The sequence below is a fragment of the Piliocolobus tephrosceles genome, chromosome 15 (genome assembly GCF_002776525.5).
Source record: "Piliocolobus tephrosceles isolate RC106 chromosome 15, ASM277652v3, whole genome shotgun sequence".
In the NCBI taxonomy this organism is placed as follows: Eukaryota; Metazoa; Chordata; class Mammalia; order Primates; family Cercopithecidae; genus Piliocolobus; species Piliocolobus tephrosceles.
This window is the reverse complement of record NC_045448.1, coordinates 9,528,310-9,551,682: the sequence shown is the minus strand read 5'-3', so window position 1 is coordinate 9,551,682 and position 23,373 is coordinate 9,528,310. Positions and strand designations below refer to the sequence as shown.

General features: G+C 51.5%; 1 protein-coding gene across 1 annotated transcript; it reads right to left on the bottom strand.

The window, feature by feature from the left end:
• Positions 1-10,937: 10,937 nt before the first annotated feature.
• LOC116418458 lies at positions 10,938-22,866 on the bottom strand. Its single transcript, XM_031934175.1, has 6 exons — positions 22,801-22,866; positions 17,403-17,523; positions 16,468-16,595; positions 15,898-16,085; positions 15,106-15,354; positions 10,938-14,122 (listed from the first exon to the last, which is right to left on the bottom strand). The coding sequence occupies exons 1-5, from the start codon at positions 22,864-22,866 to the stop codon at positions 15,120-15,122; spliced, it is 738 nt and encodes a 245-aa protein (XP_031790035.1). The 3' UTR covers positions 10,938-14,122; positions 15,106-15,119.
• Between the last annotated feature and the right edge of the window lie 507 nt (positions 22,867-23,373).

Below are 23,373 nucleotides of genomic sequence, written 5' to 3'. Positions count from 1 at the left end.
CAGCTGGCCGTGCCCCCTTGCACAGGACACAGCTTCCCTGCCTGGTAGTGATTCCTTCTGAACTCCAGTTCTGACTGTCCAGAAGTCCATCAAATGGTGATTGGCTAAATACTCAGTTCTCTTGACACGAGGCTCTTCCTCTCATCCTCATAATGGCCTCAGCCTCGTGGGCTGTCTCATTCTGCCCAGCTGAGAAGGAGGGAGCCGAAGTGCTGAGGAGCGAGGCCGCAGGGGATGCTGTGGAGACAGGATTCAGCTCCCAAGCCTTTGCTCTTCTCCTGCCTGCTCCCTCCAACACTGCCCACCTGGCTCTCGGGCCAGATTGGGCCCTCTGTGCTGGCTGCCCCACTGCCCAGCCAACCCCTCCCAATCGCCCTTAGCCACCAAGGCCAGATGTTGGGGCAGGGAGGTGTGACCCGTGGCGAGGGGCACCTGCTGCTCTGCTGGGAGGCCCCTCCTTGCCCTTTGCTACCGATAGGGCTCGAGATCAAGGAGGAAAGTATCAGAAGGGAAAGGCAAAAGGCAGGCAAAGCTGTCCAGCTCCTCCTGACTGGTGGGGAATGATGCACTGAGTTCTGAGATCAAGGGCTTCATTAGTGATCAGGCCAGGCATGGAGGACCAAGGTCCTCAGAGCTGGATTCAAGGAGGAGGGAAAGAGGAGGGGAGCCCTGGCTGACAGGTACAGGGACTGGGGTTCAGAGGCCGGCTGTCCGGTTCCACGAGGAACATGAGATGTGTGCATTCATGCATGCGTACACACAAAAAGGGGAATTCGTCCAAGTCCAATTCACTCACAAATACCCTCTGCAATGTCAGAACAATAACTGAGGCACGACCTTACATCAAGAGCTCAAGGTAGGAGGGACCGATCCTTCCCCAGGGGATGGAGGAGCCATGGACCAGGGAGGTCACAAGACGAGGGAGCATGCGAGCTACTTGTGGATGTGGTGGGGGGCCTGATGGGTCCCCACACCAGGGCAGAGAGCTGCAGGCTGAAGGACGGCACAAGCAAAGGCATGGGGCTGACAGGGTTGAGTCAGGTGGGTGAGAGGGGACCTGGCTCTGAAGCCCAAGCAGAGCCTCCCAGGTCTCGGGGACCTTCCTGACTCAGCAGGGTTGGGGGCCTGAGCCTCTGCATTTCTAATAAGCTCTCGGGTGATGCTGATGCGCTGGTCTGGGGACCACACTTTGAGCTGCAAGGGTGTGGGCTGAGATGTCAGACTGTCTGAGTTTGAACTTGGATCTGTCCCCTATTGTCTGTGCTAGTGGGCAAGTGATGAGCTCCTCCTCCTGCCCAAGTTCCCTCACTTATAATATGGGGATAATCTCATAATAATGCCTCCTTCAAGGGGGTGATTGTGAGGACGAAGAGGCAAATACGGTTGACCTTTGAACAACAGGGGGGGATTAGGGGACACTGCGTCCCTGCCATGGAGTTGAATATCCATGTAAAGGCCGGTGCAGTGGCTCACACCTGTAATCCCAGCACTTTGGATGGCCAAGGTGAGAGGATCACTTGAGCCTAGGAGTTGAAGACCAGCCTGGGCAACATAGGAAGACCCTGTCTCTACAAACATTAGAATAAAACTACTCTGGCATGGTGGCCTGCGCCTGTAGCTCCAGCTTCTCAGGAGGTTGAGGTGAGAGAATTGCTTGAGCCCAGGAAGTCGAGGCTACAGGGGGCCATGGTTATGCCACTGCACTACAGCCAAGGTGACAGAGGGAGACCCTGTCTCAAAAAAAAAAAAAAAAAAAAAAGAAAAGAAAATCCATATATAACCTTAGGCTCCCCCCAAAGTTAACTACTAATAGCCTACTGTTGACCACAAGCCTTACTGATAACATAAACAGTTGACTAATACATATTTTATACAGTATATATATTATATATAAACCATATTCTAACAATACAGTAAGCTGGAGAGGAGAAAATGTTATTAAGAATATCAGGAAGAGAAAACATGCTCACCCTTCATTAAGGGGAAGTATATTCATCTTTGTTGTCTTCATATTGAGTAGGCTGGGGAGGAAGAGGAGGGGTTGGTCTTGTTGTCTCAGGGGTGGCAGAGGCAGAAGAGGTAGAGGAGGTGGGAGGGGAGGCAGGAAGGGCGGGCATATGGTATAACTTTAATGGAGAAAAATCTGTGCATGAGTGGACCCATATGGTTCAAGGGTCAACTGTGTATGTAAAAGCACTCAGATTAGGGCTTGAGAAATGTGTTATTATTCTAAAATGCCAGGCAATGCTAGGCTGAAAAATGCCTGCTTTTTTGCTGAGGAATGGGTCACTGGAGTTTTAAGGAGGGGAGTGATGCAAGCAAAGTCTCCTTTAAAAGAATGTCTGTGGACAGTGCTGGGAACCGAGTGGGAGATGGGGGACAGGCCTGAGAGGTATGAATGAGTCAGGGCCCTGCTTCAGGAGCGGGAGGAAGCGGCAAGTCTGGGCCACTGGGGCAGGGCTGGTGGAGGACAGACGCTGCTGGCTCAGCTCTAACTGGAGTGGGCCCAAGGCTGGCCGGCCGCTCTGCACCCTATAGCAAATCTTCTGGGCTGGGGAGGGAGCCCCCGCCTGCTGTGCTGCTGCTTCATGGTCACTGTGCTGACATGCCCAGCCTGGGGTCAGATCTCTGCAGCTACGCTGGGCCCTGCACCATTTCCCAGTCCTCAGCCTCCTTGGCCTGCAGGCCTCAGGTCGGTCCAGCTCAACTCTCCTGCCAGGAGCTTCCTGGACTTCCTCAGAAGAGAAGAAAGCTTCCTCTGATGTTCATTGGTGTGTGAGCGTGTGCACATGTGGGTGTGTAGAGGCAGGTGTGTGTATGAGGATGTGCACACACATAACAGTACACACCCTTACACGTGCACACACAAGGCCCCCGTGCGCCCCAGCTGCCAGCCCATATTCACTCTTTGAGGAGAGGCTGTGGAGTGTTCAGACTTAATTTCTAGGAAATTACTTCCCTGTCTGCCTGTGGACTTTGAATTGAGAGATTCCAGTTCACCAGACAAGCCCAGCATGTGACCCCCTGCAAGGCAACAGCCCCCGTGTCCTTCTTTAGGGGGTGCACTTACTCATATGCCCTCCTGCCCCCTCTAGGTTCCCAACAGAGGTAGGGACAGTCGGGGAGGGCCACCTACTCCTGGCGGGCCACTGTGGGCACTGTCCTTCACTCAGAGAATGCTTCTTTTGCTGCTTGCACTGGGGTGAGGTCCTTCACCGCCCAGGACCTCCCTAGTCCCTCCAATGATTTCCTAAATGAGGGACTGCTTGGGAGGAGGAGTTCAAGCCAAATGTTCTCCTCCTGGGATTTCTGAAACATCTGTTAGAGGGTCACTCCTCAGTCTACAGAGGATAGGGAAAATGCCCACTTCACGCCAACCCCAGAACCATGGGCTGGAAGGATGCGTCCAACCACCTCTGTTCAGGAAGTTCACCTACCCACCGTGCGGTCGCCCAGCCTCTGCTAAAACTCCTGCCTGTTGGCTGCCTCTTCCCAGGAAACCCCGCCCACTCGCAGATACCCCGCCCACTCGCAGATACCTGCTAGAGAAAGCTTGCCAAATTTGCATTCAGGCATCTTTCATTTGTTTGTCCTAGTTCGGACCTTGGTTCTCCACACCCTATATGACAAATGTGTTTTTCTGCCAAATCTTCTTCCCTTCCTCTGCCAAAATGTCTCTGATTCTTTCAGCCATTGAGTGTAGAGCCTGATTTCACTGTCCTGGGGACTTCCTTAGGCATCCTACTGTTTGTCAAGGTCACACCAAAACTGTCACCCTCCAAATGTGGTCTTCCCCCCAATTTGGGGCTTGATTCTTCTGCAGCCTATTGACTCTGTTGAACTTTGTCAACTGGAGACCAAGACTGCAGATTTGTCGGCTGGCTTCACTGGGACCTTCTCAGCTGCAATGAACACAGATGGCAACCCAGGCCGAGGGGATTGTATTCTCATGATGTGGACTCTCTGAATAAGGGGGCAGAAATGTGACTGGGCTTCAGGAACAAATGAAGCAGGGTTCTAGTTGCCTCTCTTTTCTCTTGCTTCTCTCTGCACCTTCTCCCTGAGTCTCCCAACCAGCCTCCTCCACTTCAGGGTCACAAGACAAAACACAGCCACAGTGTCTCCCTAACTGATGTGCTATGCTCAAGCCACCTGGAGATGCCTGGAATCTGCCCCAATTCCAAAATCATCAGGAAGTTTCTCTGGCCCAGTTCAGGTCTCTCGCCCACCTTGCACCGATGGGCCACCTGCTGTGGTTGCGGCTGCTGAGTAAAACTATGAGAAACACGCTCACCTGTCCGGACCCAAAGAATGGACTCAGGCACAAAGAATAGCGAAAGTGAGACTTTTAATAGAGGTCTTGCAAGATGGGGTGGCTGGTAGGCACACCTGGGGCAGCTACAGCAGGTAATTTATCTCCCAGCATGCAAGTCCCTCCCCCAGTTCCTCATGGCTGAGTACTGTGGGGTGACAATCTTCCCGGACGTTGCCTAAGTGTCATCATTCCCCTTATAAGGTTACACCCTGTCCTCTTCCCCTCTTAAGTTTCAATTTCCCAATAATGGAACTTTCTTCCCTTTTATGGGCTGACCTCTCTTCTACATTCTGTTCGTGTATCATGACCTTCTAGGAGCGTGAGCCGTGCTGTTTGTTACATTCACAGGCTGGCTGCCAGTGCTTAGATTTATCATGCCTTGAAAATGGACCATTTAAAATGTTTTCTGACAAAACCCTATGCAGATAGGGGTAGGTAAGAAAAAGTTTCCAGGGAAGCATTGCTGGGCAATCTTGAGTCTTGACTGCCTTGTCCAAACAATGTATTACCCTTTCCAGTTCCGTGTCTTTTGCCAATTTGTTGAGTGGTCTGCATGCTACACCTTCATCCTGGCTATCAGCAAAAATGTTGAACAGAACAGAGTTGAGGAGAGATCTTCTACCCACCACTCAACGTTTCCTACCAGGGCCACATGTGTCTGCTAAGTAAACCATTTGATAATGATTAGTCAGACTACAGAGCCCTGCTTAACTGACACATGGCAGTGTGGAAATGACGTGGCACTATGGAAAATGCTTAGCATGTAGCAACTCACAAAAGTGGCATACAAAATTAAATCATGAATATACAGGGGAAAAAAGGCTAGAAATATTTTTAAAAGACAGGTAACATGAACTACATTTGGTTGGCCCAGCAGGCAGAATTCCGAAAGAGGACTGCTTACGGGTTTCAGCCAGCCTGGATGAGATAACCTTGACTCCAGCTGGCAGGATGAGCTGCCCGTGCAGAGATCTGTCTCTTACAGCACCTGCAGGGATTCCCTGGGAATAACTGCTCGCAAGTCCAGGAGGAGGCGTAGGTAGAGTTAACATAGCCATGGATGTGTACAAGGTGCTAGGAATGGAATAGAGTGAGTTTGGTTATTAATTCCTCAATTCCCTTCCAAAGCACCAAAGGCAAGGCAGCCAGTGTGGTAAAGGGAGTATTTTCCGTCCTGTCTGCAGCCCTATGCTGCTTGGCCAAATTTCACTGACCCCTTCCCGGAGCTGTTTCATTCTCCTCATGTCCAGGGCCCTCCTGAGCCCACAGGGTGTGTCTGTGTGACTTAGAGAAGGATGCTCCTCTGGACAGACGCAACACCATGGGCACACAATGTGGTGGGCGGCAGGCATGCTGGAATCTAGCCCTTGCTCACCTTTCAGCTGGATGTCCTTGCACAGTGGACAACACGCACAACCGTATGCCTGATCCTGGCACAAAGCATCGCCCTTTAGTCCCAGTTCTTCCCCAGGTGATTTCCTCCAGGCCTTAGTCTTCCCTGGACAAGGCCTTAGGCTTTAACAGTGGGGAAGGCTTTCTGTTGCTGCAGCCCCTAGGCGGCTGCTCTCTGGGGTGAGGACCCAGCTAGCAAGTCTGTGACCATAGGACTGAGGGTATCCCTTCCCCTATGCCCATCTTAGTCACCTCCCACCTGGCACTAGTGGGTCCTCACCAATTTTGTTTGAATTGAGCCTAGTTCATTCTGGAGGTTGAGACTAAACTTCCTTACTGAGCAGGTGTCTTGGAGACTCCTGAAGGCCACAGGCTTATTTTTGCCCCAAGAATGCAGTAAGATCCTAAAATTGAAGTGATTTTTCTTGCCCTCCTAGATTGACTAAAAGGCCTGGTGGAGACAGGCTGAGGAGTCCGGCACTGACCTCCGAATGTTCTATTAGTTGGGTTTTCGCATTCAGAGTCTACTGTGGAGATAATCACGTACTAGTTTTCTGGAAACTTCCTAGGTTTACTCCCTGGTGCATTGCTCCTCCAAGTGATAATTCTAGAAACTCATTCCTTTGCCTTTGGCAATAATAACCCAGATCCCAGGACTCCAAATGGAAAAGAACAGCCTGCATTTCCAGACTTCTGGTGTGGAGCGGGAAGGCAGACGGAATCATTTTGGCTATAAGCTGCAGCGGTGCTGTCTGTGCCAGAACAAATGCATCAAGTCCTAATGATGACTCGAAGCATGATTAGGATTCAGGTGACCTCGTCATCACAATCCTCTCTGAGCTATAAAACTGGAAAAAAAAATAAGGCAGATTGTGCTTGGGACTAGGGAGCCCCTGAGGTGAGTTACAGCTGGCATTTCCAATGTCTGGGAGCCCCCAGGAAGCACCCTTTGGAGAAAGCGTAAGTCAGGTTCCCTAAAAGGAACTAAAGATGTGTTCCATTCTACTGTGCAAACCAAATTAATGCTGCATACTGAAGGCCTTCCTTGCCAAGATAGAGTTGGATTTCTGTTAGTCATTGAGGGCCATTTGCCTGGATGCAAATGGCCTTGCTGAGCTGGTGCAGTGTCTGACTGGAGGTTTTGGGGAGCAGTCAGCCCTGTGCATGTGTATTTAACAATCATCAGAGCTTTCTCTTTTTGGCTTCGAGGCTAAGCTTATTATCCAAGGAACAAATGGAATGTGAAGGCTGCCTCCGTGCCGCCAGAGCCCATTAGGAAATGTGCTATGAAGCAAAGGCGGCGCGTTGACAGGGCTGCAGAGAAAGAACTTGGAAGCAGAGGCAGGAAAGGGAGGGCGGCTTCCGTCCCAGCATCCCTGAAATGGCTCGCTGTGAGTTCAGCAAGCCACACTCACACCATGCACCTTCCCGGTGCCTGAGCTCATCTGCAAACAGATCACCTTGCAGACAGAACCTCCAAAGGGCCCTGTCATCCTATGGCGCATCGTCATTCTCACTCAGAAGCAGAGGACTCGGGGCCTTTTATCTAATACCCAACCAACGTAAACGTCTGTTTTCTGTTTTTCTCCCCTGTACTCTTTAGACAATAAACAAGAACCATCTGACATTTTTCTTAGTTAGTATATTTCAAACTCAGTCCAACTTAAGTATCCTACCTGACCCTCCCCAACCCTCCTTCCCTCCCGTGTTGCCTTTCCCTTTGGAGTCCTTACATACTCTCCCTCTACTTCAGTGGTTCAGAGAAGACCGAGAGCTGGGCCTGGGTCTCGAAACCTTCCTGGTGGTTTTCTACTGCACTCATGTCCTCAGGCACCTGATGGGGTAGAGCCCACCTTTTCGATGTCCCCTCCTCTCCACCACGGCTACCTACTCAGACCACTTGCACTTTGTACCTGGAACATGACAGTAGCCTCCTAACTGTCCCTGACTACAAGCCACACCCTCTGCCATCTTTCCTCTATTTGCTGCCAGAATGATGTTTCGGAAATACACAACAGACCTCGTTGCTATCTCCCTCCCTCCCTCCCTCCCTCCCTCTACCCCTGCTTTCCTCCCGCCTCTACCCTCCTCTACTTTCTAAGCATCTGCTATACCAGGCATTGTTCTAGGTTTACAGATCTACAGCGTGGGACAAGAAGACATCATAGCCTCTGCCTTTTGGAGATCATAGAAACATTTGCTCTGGGGAAATGCTAAGTAACAACCTACACCATTAATTCTTTAAAAACAACTGTGACTCAGTGCCAGGAAGAAGACTTTGTAAAAGGTAATGTGAAATGTTTTCCCTGCTCAGAATCTTCCAGTGGGATGATAATGATGTGTTGATGCAGGCTCATTATTGTAACACATGTACAACTCTAGTGGGGGCAGGGGCTCTATGGGAACTCTCTGTACCTTCTGCTCAATTTTGCTATGAACCTAAAACTGCTCTTTAAGAAAGATCTTCTTTGTTTTAAGTCTCCCAGTGACTCAGCATACAAAACCCATGGCAGAGGGCTGGGCAGAGCTTTTCCCACTCCCACTGTGTTCCCTAAGGTCCATCTCCCCAGACCACTCCTTGTTTGAGTACCCAATGCTCCCGTGCCCCAGTTCCTTCAACAGCCCCTCTCTACTTCCTGCAACTTCTTTTCCTTCCCTTGGCTACCCTCTCCTTTGAGAAACTCAGATGTCACCTCCTCCAAGAAGCCCTCCCTGATATTACCAGGCTGGATTAGGTGCCTCCCCTCTGTGCTCCCAGACCTCCCTCTGCCTGCCACTGTCATTGCATCACCTTGTAACTGTACATATCTGCCACTGCCACCAACTCCGACTGAACTGAGAATGCCCTTAAATAGGGACAAACAAAATCTTTTAGCATAGTAACTGAAACACATGTAGGCTTCAGTAAATGAATGGATGCAAAATAAAGCTAACATTATCTGGTTAGTGAGAACGCTGAGAAAATTCTAGGGAAAGGAAAAAATAGATATCCTTGAGTTTTTACCAAAGTTCCAGAGATTGCAAGAATGAGCTTCCTGCCTACCTTTGCCTCTAACAGCAATGCTGCAGTTGAACCTGACAACCTGTTACCATGATGTAGAGAAGCCAGTGCAACAGAAGAGAGGACATGTTTAATCTCGTCTTTGTGACTTGTCTCTCGTATCACTGAAAATCGTATTTGTAGGAGGCTGAGGTGGGCGGATCACGAGGTCAGGAGATCGAGACCATCCTGGCTAACATGGTGAAACCCCGTCTCTACTAAAAAATACAAAGAAAAGGCCGGGTGCGGTGGCTCAAGCCTGTAATCCCAGCACTTTGGGAGGCCGAGACGGGCGGATCATGAGGTCAGCAGATCGAGACCATCCTGGCTGACACAGTGAAACCCCGTCTCTACTAAAAATACAAAAAACTAGCGGGGGGAGGTGGCGGGCGCCTGTAGTCCCAGCTACTCGGGAGGCTGAGGCAGGAGAATGGCGTGAACCCGGGAGGCGGAGCTTGCAGTGAGCTGAGATCCGGCCACTGCACTCCAGCCTGGGCAACAGAGTGAGACTCCGTCTCAGAAAAAAAAAAAAATACAAAGAAAAAAAATTAGCTGGGCGTGGTGGTGGGCACGTGTAGTCCCAGCTACTTGGGAGGCTGAGGCAGGAGAATGGCATGAACCTGGGAGGCAGAGCTTGCAGTGAGCCGAGATCATGCCACTGCACTCCAGCCTGGGCGAAAAGAGCGAGACTCTGTCTCCAAAAAAAAAAAAAAAAAAATCGTATTTGTGATAAGTAAATAAGAGTCATTAAACATCAAATGCAATTTAAATGCTCCGTAAGGCACGCTCCTTGGTTTCGAAACCTCTGTGGATGTAAAGAACCCCCTAGAATAGGAGTTGGACAGTCCTGGGCTCCTGTCTGAGTCCCACCCTCAGTCCTTAAGGTGGAGGTCACATTGTGCTCCCTCACAGGTGGTCCGGTGAGACCATGTGGGTGGAAGCACTTTGTAAACATAGGGGCTCAACAAATGCTAAATGTCACTCATGAAATTGCATTCTAAAGCAAACAAGCACACTTCTTTTGTCTAAATAGTTGTGTGTGGCCTTGGAGTTCCTGCTAGGGAGTCACGCAACCCCTGGTGTTGCCCCTTGTGGCAACATCTGAGATGCTGGATACCAAGTTGGCCTTTTGTAAGGACAGCAGGGTGGGGTCTGTTCTGTAAAGAGCTACAGGCAGCTGAGGACTCAGAACGGTGGACACTGTTTCAGAGACCAGAGAGGTAAAGTGAGGAGACTCCCTTCCTTCTTTCTTTCTTTTCCAGAACCTACATTGACCAGAGACTTTGCAGCCAGCTCACCCCTCCAACTCCCTGCCCTGGAGTCCCTGACCCGGGAACTTCTGCATCAGGCTGCTCAAAGACAGAGTCTTGCTCTGTCGCCCAGGCTGGAGTGCAGTGGCCAGATCTCGGCTCACTGCAAGCTCCGCCTCCCGGGTTTACGCCATTCTCCTGCCTCAGCCTCCCGAGTAGCTGGGACTACAGGCGCCCACCACCTCGCCCGGCTAGTTTTTTGTATTTTTTAGTAGAGACGGGGTTTCACCATGTTAGCCAGGATGGTCTCCATCTCCTGACCTCGTGATCCGCCCGTCTGACAAAATTCCAAAACACCAATTCTTTATGTTGACAAGACAATGGACAAAGTGCTGAACCTGGAACCTAGATCACTCGATGTTGCCTGTAGCTGAGTCCATTTCTGTCACTCATCCTGCACTTCCCTGTTAGGAGCAAGAGAGAGAAAGCCAGCCAGAAGGCATGGGTGTGGGCTCAGATCTGGCTCCTCCTGTCACCACTGTGAAAGTTGATCATACAAAGGTCACTGTTGTCATAGGCAAGCAGAGTTAGGAGACCAGGGGAAAAAGCACGTAAGATTGCTCCAAGAATATAACTGTCTCCAACCCTGGCTGCTGGAACAAGTGTTGCAACCTGAAACCAGTTTGATCTAATAGCTACTGAAACAACCTGCGGAAATCTAAGACTAGTTTCACCCACCCACCAATCAGAGCTTGCTGGATCCCCAAAACGTTTCCAGCACGAATGAACTTGCTTTCCTAACAATCCGTTAATATTTCTCATTTTTATGAAACCTCCAACCTTCTCTTTGCTCTTTGGACATACTGAAGACCGCCCAGTCTGTGTGTATGTCCCAAACGGAAATTCTTGCTTCCCAAATAAAACATTTTAAACTTAGAGATTTGTCTGTATATTTTATTTGACTTTGACAGCACCAGAGGCTCCGGCACAAATCTCCTCCTTCCTTCAAGCCCTTTTCTCCACAGTCCCGCAGGTCTACCCTGAAAGAAGTCTGATGATGACCCAGAGATGCAATGTCACTGGGAGGTAAATTCAGGATTACTTGACAGAATGGCCCACCCAAGGTCACAGAGGCTGCTGGAGGAACATGAAATGGTCTTCACCAAGTGAAGCATTGTTGGTCTTGGCCTGTGTCTGGCTGGAGAATGTTAAAATTCTGGGGACACAACAGAAAAGGCACAGTTGTGGGGACCAGGCCAATGTCAGCGTGAGCACTGGCTCCAGCCTCCTCCCATGAACTAGCTCTGCGGCCACAGGCAGGTCTGTGGTTCCTGGTCTGTGACCTGGAGTCAGCAACACTGCCTACTTCCCAGGGCTATTTCCAGAGAAGTGAGGGAATGGTGTGGAACGCCTGCCGTCTGCGGAGCCCTGCATGAAACGTCTCTGTCTTTCTGGCCAGCCCTGAGCCAGGCAAGGGACTAGAAGCACAGGGGGTGGCTGAGGGAGGCTTTCAGCAGCTTCACCCCAGCCCTGCCCCTCCCCGCCTGCTGAAACACAATCTATGGTTATCGCCTTCCTGGAGATGTTAGCCGCCCCCTCCAGAGGTGGTTCCAAATCCATTTCTCATTTGGCTGATTTAGGAGAGGCTGCAAATCGGTCGCTATGGTTTCTTTATTTTCTCCTGACAGCTTAGGAATCATTTTTCCAATTATTCCCAGGAGGGGAAAAAGACGTGGAGGAAGCCAGTGTTTGGAATGAGGAGAAGCTCACAGATCTGAAATTGCAACCTCTTCTGCAGGAGACCCGGAGCAGCTACTAGGACCCATTGCCTGCCCGTAGGACCCCCGCCTAGCCCCCTCCAGCCAGCCCCGCATGGCTGTGGACCCACTGCAGAAACACCTCCCACTTAACACTCCAGCCTCTCTTCTATTCGGGCAGGCCACAGCTGCAGACTTTGTGCCTGCCATAGCAACCCCAAGCCCTCAAATAAACCCTCCCTCCCAGGCAGCCTCTCTACGGGAGGAGACAGACGGTGACCAAAAGCAATCAGTTAAACACACAAACAGGACTTAGAGGGTGGAAAGTGACAAGAAGAGAAATATGGCAGGAAAAATGAGTGGGGGTGAAATTTTACGTGGAGCCATGGGGAAGGCTGCTGAGGAGGACCTGCAGGAGTGGGGGGCTCCCAGACGGGAACTGTGGCCCACTGCACGGATATGAGCAAGTTTGGAAGGGAATGAGTCGCCCCAAGCCTCAGCCTCGGCCAGCCATTCTCAGGTCCAGGCAGGAAAGATGCCAGCTGTCCCACGTCAGCTGAGGTGTTCACACACAGCAGTGTCCCCTCAGCAGGGAGACTGCAGAGGGGATTGAAGCCCTGGGCAGGGGGCTAAAGTAGGCCAATCCTCGTTCTGCAAGTGTCCCTGGCCCCGCAGCTTGTTGGCTGTGCGGCGTCTCAGGCACTCCCTGAAGGTCAAAGAGTCTTGGCCGAGATTTCGGCTCACCCCAGTCCAGCTTCTGCTCCTGGCCAGGAAAGGCGTTTCCTAACCACACGTCCACGGAGCAGGGAGGTACATCTCCACCCACTCCCATTCCTTCTCCACAGCTTGCCACGGGGCAGTGCTGGGTTTAGTTCCTCTCCTTATTTGGAGCTGGGGTGTGGACAGGTGTGCAGCTGGACAGGCAGCAGCCAAGGTAGAGAACGCAAGTCAGCCATGGGTGGCATGTCGGGAAGCACCAGAAGGTGCAAAAGTTTGGCATCCAGGGCCTCCCTGGACCGACGGAAATTTGGTCTAAATGTGCTCTTGTACCCACGTGGGAGGGCTCAGTGCAGCCTGGGTCTGGATTTCCTGGAGATGGGATTTCAGGGAGCAGAGGACGATTCTGGACGGGTGACCTAGCCGTAAGTGAGAATATTTACTGAGCCCAGCAATGGGCAGAGCCTGGTTCTGGGGGTGGCTGGCTTGGGGGCAGCACAGACGTGTAAACAGTTGTCTGTGTGAGTGGAAGGGGCAGAAGTTGCTAAGATCAGGAAGTGACGGGCAGGAGGATCTGGGAGCTCATTTCTCATAGTTAGGTGTTTTCATGGTAGCTTTGTGCTGCTGCCAGCAGAACCCCTTGTTTGGATGAACTTGTAGTGGGGTGATATTTTAATCTCCCATATTCTGTTTGCCAGAGCTGCCCTAACAAAGTACCACAAACTAGGTGCCTTGAAGCAATAGAAATTCACTGCCTTGCAGTTCTGCAGGCCAAAAGTCTCTGATCAAGGTGCGAGCAGGGATGGTTCCTCCTGGGGCTGTGACAGAGACTCTATTCCAGGCCTCCCCAGCTCCGGCTGGTTTTCTGGCCACCTTTGGCATTCCTGGGCTTCTACATGTATCACCTCAATCTCTGCCTTCGTGTCCACATGGCGGTCCCCCTGTGTGCGTGTCTGTGTCCACATTTCCCCTTTTCATCAGGATACATTCATATTGGATCAGGGCCTACCCTGATAAGTTAAGACATCATCTTAACTTAGCACATCTGCAATCACCCTAATTCCAAATAAGGGTCCTTTGGAGGCACCGGGGCGTAGGACCTTGTATTTGTTTGCCGGGACTGCCATAACAAAGTACTGCAGACCCAGGGGCTTAAACCATAGGAATGGATTTCTCCCAGATCTGGAGGCTGGAAGTCCATGACCAAGGAGTTCGCAGGGCTGGTTTCTTCCGAGGTTTCTCTCCTTGGCTTGCAGAGGAACGTCTCCTCCCCGTGTCTTCACCTGGCCTTTCCTCCAGGTGTGGCTATGTCCATATCTTCCCTGCTTGTAAGGACTCCAGGCAGATGGGATTACAGCCCAGCCACGTGACCTCATTTTAACTTAATCACATTCCTTTTTAAAGGCCCTTTCTCCAAATGCAGTCACATTCTGAGGTACAGGGGTTAGGGCTTCAACATATGGATTTTGGAGAAACACAATTGAGGTCATAAGACTTCAACATATCTTTTTGAGGGAAACAGTTCAACTCATAACACATACTGTGAAGCAGTTTTACCTCTTGCTACAAACATTTCCTCAGTTCCCATTCTGTGCTGGGCACCGTGCTAGAGGTGGGGGGAGCCGTAGCATCACCCTTCCAGGAGCCCCGTCTGCAATGGGTGACAGACCAGTTGTGACTGTAGCTTGTGTGACAGCTGCCAAACTAGAGGCCCAAGGGTAAGGGGCTGGGAGAGCTGAGAGGGGCCACACTCAGTGGGGAAGTGAGGCAGGAAAATGTAACTGGATAAGGCTGACTGGGAGGTGGCCAGACCAGCAGGAGGGTGGGGGCGTTTCAGGCAGGGGAGCCACACTTGCAGAGGCTCAGAAGCACCAGGGAGCCTGGCACATTCTGGAAACTGCAGGTAGGCGTGTGGCAAGAGCACAGGGAGATGAGTCCCCAGCAGGGCCCAGCTGTGGGGAATTACGTCCACCTGGCTACAGGTGCTGGGATTTAACGGCTAACCCAGGAGAGTGTGAGCTGGTCAGATTTGATCAATGAGTGTCTGAATGAATGAACGAAGTGAACCATTAGTCAGGCTCATATACATGCTAGATGTTACCGAGAGTTCAGAACAAAATAAAAGTAACAACCAATCACCCAGAGGGCCAGAAAGGCAAAGTACTGTGCCCAAAGTCACCTTGCTAGGATGTGGCAGAGGCAAATACGAAGCTACTTCATCAGACCCTGGAGCCAGTGCTCCACGCTGTGCTACCTGCATCTCCCTGTGTTCCACCCTCATTCTCAAAGGGGAGCCACTTCCTAAAAGAAGCCTGCGAAGGCCTTATCCCGGAATCCCAGTGGCTTCTCTGCCCCCGGGTAAGGGTTAGGGATTAGGGGCACGGGAGGCTCTTTCTCCCAAAGCAGTGCCACCCGGTGCCTTTCCTGACCGGGTCGTTATGGAGCCCTGGGAAACTGATACCCCACCAAAGTCTTGGCCCTTCAGCCCCCCTTGCTTCTGGGCCCCTCATCTGCTTGTGGCTGCTCTGCTCCCAGGGGCTCTGGGGACACTCTCCTGAGCTGAGCTCTCCTGTCCCATGTCCCATGTTCCATACCCCACCACGTGGAGGAGAGGATCCCTTAGGCCCCACTCACCAGCCCGGACAGCCCTAAGCAGTGGCCTCGAGGCAGAGTCCCTCACAACCCCAGATGCCATTTCCTCTGTGAAATCTTCCTTCACCCTCTTCTCTGCCTGCTCTCCAGCTGCTGCCTCTGAACCTTCCGGGCGTCTGCGAGGCCCTCCTGTCCTCGATCCCCAGGACCGTGACCCAGTTCTGTGATGCGTGTCTCTGGGCGCTCCTGCAGGCAGGGCTCAGGGCTCCCGCCCCTCCCCTTGCTCCGTTTCCGTGTTCGGGAAGGAAAGAATGAATGGAAGTTGTGAGAAACTAGTCTGGGCTCACATGTCCAGCGGCTGGCATTGACTAAACAGTCCTGTGCCAGGCGCCTCACTTGCCTTGCCTTTTTTTTGCCGCGTAAATCCGCCCTTTATTGCCTCCAAAAAGATATTTTCTACAGCTTTACCCAGGTATAACTGATATTTAATGAAGTAGTACAATTTGATGAGTTTGACATGTCTACACCTGTGAAACCGCCTCCGGAAGCCACGTGCCCCTCTGTCGCCCGTCCCTCCTGCCCCTGTGCACCCTCCCTCTCCAGGCAGACTCTGATCTGCCTCTGTCACTGTGACGAGTGTGCATTTTCTAGAAACTTACCTAAATGGAATCGTGCAGCACACACTCTTCTTCCGTCTAGCATAAGCAGGTGATGTGGAACTTTCTAAGAAATGGTCAAACTGTTTTCCAAGGGGGCTAGGCTGTTTTCTGTTCCCGCCAGAGAGGAGCGGGGAGGTGGGGGGGCGTCTGCCCCCCGCCCCCCCACCGCCATTACCGATTGTCACTGTAGCCGTGGGCGTGTGGTGGCATCTCACTGTGGCTTTCATTTGCATTTCCTGGTGGCGAATGGCTCCGAGATTTGGTTCTCACGGCCTGCCCGTGAGGTAGGAGATGTTGGCCTGGTTCCCAGGGAGGAGGCTTAGGAGCAGAACCATGGGGTAACCTGCCCGAGGCCACCCTGCCCTGAATGGGAGAACCGAAGTTGTCCCTGTTGCTCACCTTCTTCTTTCCTGAGCTGGCAGATCCCCTGTGACCCCATCAACTCTGAGCCCCACCGGGTGTCCAGTTAGGGCAAAGGGATCATCTGAGGGAGGAAGAGGCAGCTGCGGGCTTGCTCCCAAGGCTCTCTCTCTTCAAAAGCAACAAAGGCGCCTGGCCCTCAGCACGGAGCCTGGCCAGGGCCTTCTCTTCTATCAGCCTCAGTTCACTAGATGCCCACAGCGCGCTCCTCTTCTATCAGCAGGAGCAGAGTCCCCCCGCTCCCCGCGAGCCCCTCCAGCCTGGCTCCCTCATCCCTGGAGAGGATCCCAGTCTCCTCAGAACTCCGAATCTCCTCAGAACTCACCCTCCCACGTCTGTCTCTGCTGTGGAGACTCCTGAGGCTGTGGATACTCCTGAGGCTGTGGACAAGTGGCTGGAGACGTCCCTCTCGGAGGGGCAGGTGGCAGGAGCGCCTCTGGGGGGGGCAGCCACCTGGGGAAGAAAAGGGAGGGCCACGGGGCCCTTGGGTGCCTGTCCCGCCCCCGACACAGGGCCAGCTTTCCTCTCAGCACACAGGGCTGTGTCCCTGCACGGATCAACCAGACCCCAGAGCAGGGGAGGTGACGGCTCTGAGATAAGCTTGTGCCCCCCACCCCAGTCATGGGGTCAAATCTAACTTTAGGGGTTTCTCAGCCAAAATGCCCTTTGCCACCAGGACTGTCCCAACAAAGGCCTGTCCCTCTTCCCTTGGCTACTCTTTCTCTTGGTCCTTATTGCACCCTCAGCAGCACAGGCAGGCTGTGTGTGTGTGTGTGTGTGTGTGTGTCTGCACTTGCGCACGTGGTGTGGAGTCATTGGATCTGAGTTCTGGATTGAATCTGTTCTCCTGCGAGGCTCTGTCCCGTCAATGAACTCTCTGCGACTTGGTTGACTTCTCTGCATAACGGCCATGATGCAGCCTGGAAGCTGGGAGTGATGAGTCAGTTAAAGGGGAAGTGTCCCGTCAAGAGCCTCTGCCTGAGCTTGCACCAAGCAGGCACCTCCACAGGTTTTCTCCCCACTGTGCCCCTTACTTTTGCCCTGGCCTGAGACCTGAGTCAAGGGAGGGAATGGAAGGTCTGTGTGTTGGTTCCAGGCAGCGGCAGAGCCCTGACCAGATGAGGGTTCTGAGCCTGGGGTCCATCCCTACAGTGGGGGTCCTGCAATGCTGGGCCAGGAGCCCGAACTTCAGGCTGCCAAAGGTAGAGTGACTCAGCAGGGGCGAGTTCCCAGGGCCCGTGTCCCCTTCCGTCTCCTCACCTCCAATAGCAAAGGGAGGGGTCAGCGGCTGCCTGCCTTCGATAAATCTGAGAAGGAGCCCGGCCAGCTTCCAGACGTAGAAAACAGCTGACTTGCTCTCGGAGTTTTGTAGCTGCTTTGACTAAAAGCAGGATCACCCCCACCACACCCCAGTGCAGAGAAGTGAACCAGCGCTGAGTCACAAAGCACAGCCCCAAACCCGCCCCGGGCCACAGCCCGCCCATCGCCCCCCCAACTTCCTGAGATTGGGTTGTGGGAGCAGAGACCTGAGAGATGAGGAGGTGCATTGAGGTCTGGGAGGAGCATGCTAAGCCCATGAGATGGCAAGAGCAAAGTCCCCCAGCAAGGGACAAGAGACAGGCCAGGGCAGCCATGCCTGAGACTGAGCCTGGAGGATGATGGGCAGCAGGGACTGTCCGGAGCCTTGCTGACCAGAGATGAGTTTGGTTCTAAGAGCCACGGAAAACCACCGGAAGGTTTTAGGCTGGGGAAGGGCAGGATCTTCCCGCTTTAGAAAGGCACTGCTGGCCAGGCGCCGTGGCTCATGCCTGTAATCCCAGCACTTTGGGAGGCCGAGGCGGTTAGGAGTTCGAGACCAGCCTCACCAACATGGTGAAACCCCATCTCTATTAAAAATACCCCAAAAATTAGCTGGGTGTGGTGGCACGTGCCTGTAATCCCAGCTACTCAAGAGGCTGAGGCACGAGAATCGCTCGAACCCAGGAGGCAGAGGTTACAGTGAGCTGAGATCACACCACTGCGCTACAGCCTGGGTGACAGAGCAAGACTCTGTCTCAAAAAAAAGAAAGGCACTGCTGGCTGTGCGGTGGAAACCAGTCTGCGGGAGGGCAAGAGTGGAAGAGGTCATTGCAATCAGTCAGGCCAGATGAGATGTTGCTCTGGCCACGCCATGGCAGTGGAGACAGGAGGAACGTGGGGTGCAGGATGCGTTCTGGCTGCAGAGCAGGGTTTCTTGGGGTGCTGCTACTGACATTTTGGACTGGAAGATACTTCACTGTGAGATCTGGCCTGTACACTGTAGGGTGTTTAGAAGCATCCCTGGCCTCAATCCACTAGACACCTATAGCACCACTCACCCCCAATTAAGACAATAAAACATGTCTTCAGACATTGCCAAATGTCCCCTGGGGGCCACAGTCACTCTGGGCTGAGAACCACTGCTGCACAGAGAACCACTGCTGCAGAGCCTGCAGAACTTGGGGCTAGATTGTGCGTGGATTTGGAGTGAAAGAGAGAAAACAAGCACCACCAGGGGTTTCTCATCTCAGCAATTAAGCGGGGCAGTTACTGAGTTCAGGAAGCCTTGGAGCCAGGGGCCGTTGTCAGGTTGAACACTGGAAACCAGCAGTGGAAACCGGCATTGGAAACCAGCACTGGAAACCAGAATCTGGAGCTCAGGGAGGGTCTGGGTTGAAGGGAGAGATGGGAATGTTGCTGGAGTGCAGCTTTTCAGGGGTAGAGTATGGACAGAGAAGAGCCAAAGAGACAGCTCCAATGTCACAGCCTCAGAAAGAGTGGAAACCAGGGCACTGGGCCTCACAGGAGCCGGGGGAGACACCTGCAGGAGCTGTCCGCTGGGTCAAATGCCGGGAAGTCTGAGTAGCATGTGGACAGTGAGCTGGGTGAGGAAGGAGGGAAAAGTTAAGCCCCTTCCCAGCTGCAGGCTTCCTACCTGCAGCAAGCTCAGGACGGCAGAGGCAAGAAGCCTTCATTTTAACTCAAATTCTGGATGGGACATTTAACCTTCCTGCAGTGAGACAGTTTTTATTAACTAAGAGCAACCAGAAAAGTTATAGGATTGCCTGAGTTTGCAGCAGTGGCCAGGGAAGAGGTGATTCCACTGACTAAATCGGGACAGAGGAAGGAGTTGCTTTGTGATTTGATCCTAAAAGTGCTGCGAATTCAACGCATTGGCCACATTTGTCTGAAGGAACAAGGCCAGGGTGGAGAGAGCTGCTGCTGGAGGACCTGTGATGGCCTGGAGCCCAGCCCAGCTTGTCAGCTGTAGGTGGAACTTCCCAGACCCATCCAACACAAAGCTCCACCACAGAGAGGAGACAGCCATGAACTTGAGTACAGGTAAAACAAAGCAGAATTAGTGAGTGCTACCATCAACCTACGTGCTAAACACTGGGGAGAATAGAGAAGGAAGCCACGAGTCTGACAGGGCTGAGGAAGGGTAGAAACCAAGGAGGGCTCCTCTGAGGAGGTGACACTTAAACTGGGCCTTGAAGGCAGAATTTCAACAAGCAGAGAAAGGAAACCATTTTTCATGAGTTTTTAGCATACTCCCTCCAGTAACTCTCCTCTCCCCCAACTCAAGTGGACTATTGTGAAGTGGACAGAACAAAGCTAGGCCCTTTCTTATCTAGATTTTTCCATTTCACATGCAAAAGGGAAAAGAAAAATCACCTCTGATTCTTCTCTTTGGGATGTTTCGTTCTAAAAAAGGAATTCATTCAACATTTATTTATTAAGCACCATTTACATACCAGGCACGATTAGCATTATATGTTTTAACTTACTTATCCTCCGTAGTCCGTGGAGGGGCATACCAATATTATTCCCATTTTACAGATTAAGCAACTGATGGACAGAGAGATTAAGCAACTTGCCCAAAGTCTCACGGCAAGTACCCGGCAGAGCTGGGATTTGGGCCCACCTGTAATAGTTGGGCTCCAGAGTCTAAGAGCTGCACCATTACTCTCCATGGCCCTTCTTTCACGGAAAACTCAGGGCAATTGGCCATTTGCAAAAGAGGAAGAATATGCACCTGCCGCTCCTTTGATCATCTATGAACAGGTGCAATACTTCCGCAGGTCTGAGGCCGTTCATTTCATGCCACCACAACTGGCTTCATGGCTCCAGTTTGTGGTCAAAGCTTCTGCTCCCACCACTTCTGAGGCTAAACTGTGGGAAAAGCAAAAGCCAATGTAGCAGGCCTGGGGCAAGGGCTGATCTCTCCTGGAAACCAGGAGACAGCTTGGAGAGCCTGGGCTCCAGACAGGTCTCTATCACAGGCCAATTGGACTTCCCTTGCAGGACCTATGGGAAACTGCAGGATGAATGGGCTAAAACTCCCCACGGTCACTCCAATGCTAAGAGTCATATGGTTGGTCCTCTCAGCCTCCCTTGACTTCTCTCTTGTCCACATGCCCCACTGGGTCCTCCCAGCCACCCGTGCCCTGCCATGCAATCAGGCATCCAGCTCCTGCTGACCTTCCTGTCTCCCCTCCATCACCTTATTTCAGGTCCTCAGCATTTCTCACCCAAGCAGTTGCAATAACTTCCTAACCAGTTTCACAGTCTCCAGGCCTGCCACCCCCTAAACCATCTTCCAACTCCCAATTCATTTCTTAAAGTGAAGCTTTATTGTATGACTTCCCCTCTCAAGAACCTTTGGTGGCTCCCCAATATCCTGCTGAAATAAGTATAAACTGCTCAACTTGGGAATCAGGCTTGCATTTATCCATCCCAGGCCACCAGCCTCCTCTCTTACTGATCCCCTGCACCTCCTTTGATCTGTCCTTACCCATCCCCTTGCTGCCCCTGCCCCCCACGATCAGCCCCACAGCTTTCTCTCCACCTCTCCATGTCTGAATCTGTTATGACCCAGCTCAAGAAAGACTTCTTGGACCACCCTAGATGAAAGCAATCACTTGCTTTGAATTTCTGAGGCTCCTTTCATCAGGTATATGCTGCCTTGTTTGATTCCCCAGACACCCATGAGTTGCCTAAGGCCACCCTGGTGTTCTTCTCCCTGCCCTGCATAGGCTGGGCACAGAGGCAGTGAGAACAGTGTGACACAGGCTTTGGGACCACCAAGTTCTAGCTCTGTCACTTGCAAACAGCTTTACCCGGAGTAAGTCTTGAAATATCTCCTGTAACATTTCCTCTTCTGTTAAGTAGGAATAGAAAATTACTTCCCAGGCTCTATGAGAATTAAATGGGGGCGATGCATGTAAATGCTCAACAAATGACTAGGAGGAGAAGGGAACGCCCAACGGAGATAACCTCCCCTCTGTTCTTTCACATTTGCATATATAGTTTCACAGGGTTTTTTTTCCTCCTAGGAAAATTAGATCCTGACACATATTCAAGGAACCCGCTGTAGCTGTTTCTCCAAGAACAGAGAGCCTGGGGATGTCCCATCTTCAGCCCATCAAGTCCCAAGTGCTTAGTCACCTGCTCAGCCCAGACATGAGGGATGCCATCAAAGAAAAGCAAACAATAACACACCCGTGACAAAGCCATTTACTAAATTAATAGAGGCAAGGAGCATAAAACCCTGAAAGAGCGATTAAACCTTGCATTTGCTCCAAGCCTATTCCTTTCCCACATCTGCATTTGCCAGGTCATCTGCTCCTGACAGTCTTATCCTTTTTGTGCCATGAACCCCTTTGGTAGTTTGGTGACTGCCAATAACAAATCAAATAAAATAATACATAGAATTACTGTCTTAATCTGTTTTCTGTTGCTATAACAGAATATCACAGACTGGGTAATTTATTTTTTTAAAGAAAGGTTATTTAGCTCACAGTTCTGGAGGCTGAGAAGTCCAAGAGCATGGCACCAGCCTCTGGTGAGGGCCTTTGTGCTGCATGACGATGCATCCCAGCATGGGACATGGTGAGAGAGCAAGAGTGAGAGAGCCAGAGAGAGCTCCATGTTATAACAAAATCACTCCTGTGATAATGAAACTACTCCTGTGATAGTGACATTGACCCATTCGTAAAGGTAAAGCCCTCATGAATCCATTAATCCATTCAAGAAGGCAAAGGGATTAGGTTTCTAAAGCCCTAACTTCTGGGGGACACATTCAAAACATAGCAATTATGAAATAAACCAGCTACTATATGTTGAAAGACAGTGGCTCATGCCCTTAATCCCAGCACTTTGGGAACCTGAGGCAGGAGGATCACTTAAGCCCAGGAATTCAAGGTTGCAGTGAGCTGTGATCACATTGCACTCCCGCTGACAACAAAGTGAGACCCTGTCTCCGTACATACATACATACATACATACATACATACATACATACATACATACATAAAATATATTTCTAAAATGCTGAGGAGTCTGAGAGAATTGAAATTAAGTAGGCAGGGTTTATCCTCAAGCCTGATGTAACTTCTGTCTGAGTTGTAGAATAAGGGGCCACATTTAAAACTAAGTAAGAATTAACAGGCAGCTTCATAAACATTTCAGACTCCCATGACCCTTGAAGTGAAGTGAATTGACTCTATGGGGGTAGGGGAGGGGTCTGTGAAGATGCTGTGACCATCAGCCACATCTTCACCAGGGCTAGGGACATGAGCAGCCTTGGCCAAGGGGGTACATCCCGGTGCCAGGCCCTGGGACAGAGATGCAAACCCACTGTGACACCTTTCACTCCAACAGACCTGCTGCGTGCTGTGCTGTGCAGGGACAGCTTCATGGCCATGTGACCCACAGAGTTGCACAGAGCCCCACACTTACAAGGCTCCTGCAATTGGTTTGATGTTGTCATCATGTTAAAACATTTTTTTTTTTTTTTTTTGAGATGGGATCTCGCTGTTGCCCAGGCTGGAGTGCAGAGATGCAATCATAGCTCACTGCAGCCTCCACCTCCCCAGCTCAAGCCACCCTCCCCTCTCAGCCTCCCAGGTAGCTGGGACTACAAGTGCATGCCAACACACCCAGCTAATTTTTAAATTTTTTGTAGAAATGGAGTCTCACTCACTACATTGCCCAGGCTGGTCTCAAACTCCTGGACTCAAGTGATCCTCCCACCTTAGCCTCCCAAAGCACTGAGATTACAGGTATGAGCCACTGAGCCCTGCCAAATTCCTAATAATTTTTGAACAAGGGTCCACACATTTCATTTGGCACTGGGCCTTCCAAACTATGTAGCCTGGTCCTGATGCCATGACAGGAGGTTTACCTTGTGGGTCGTAGGAGGAACACTCTG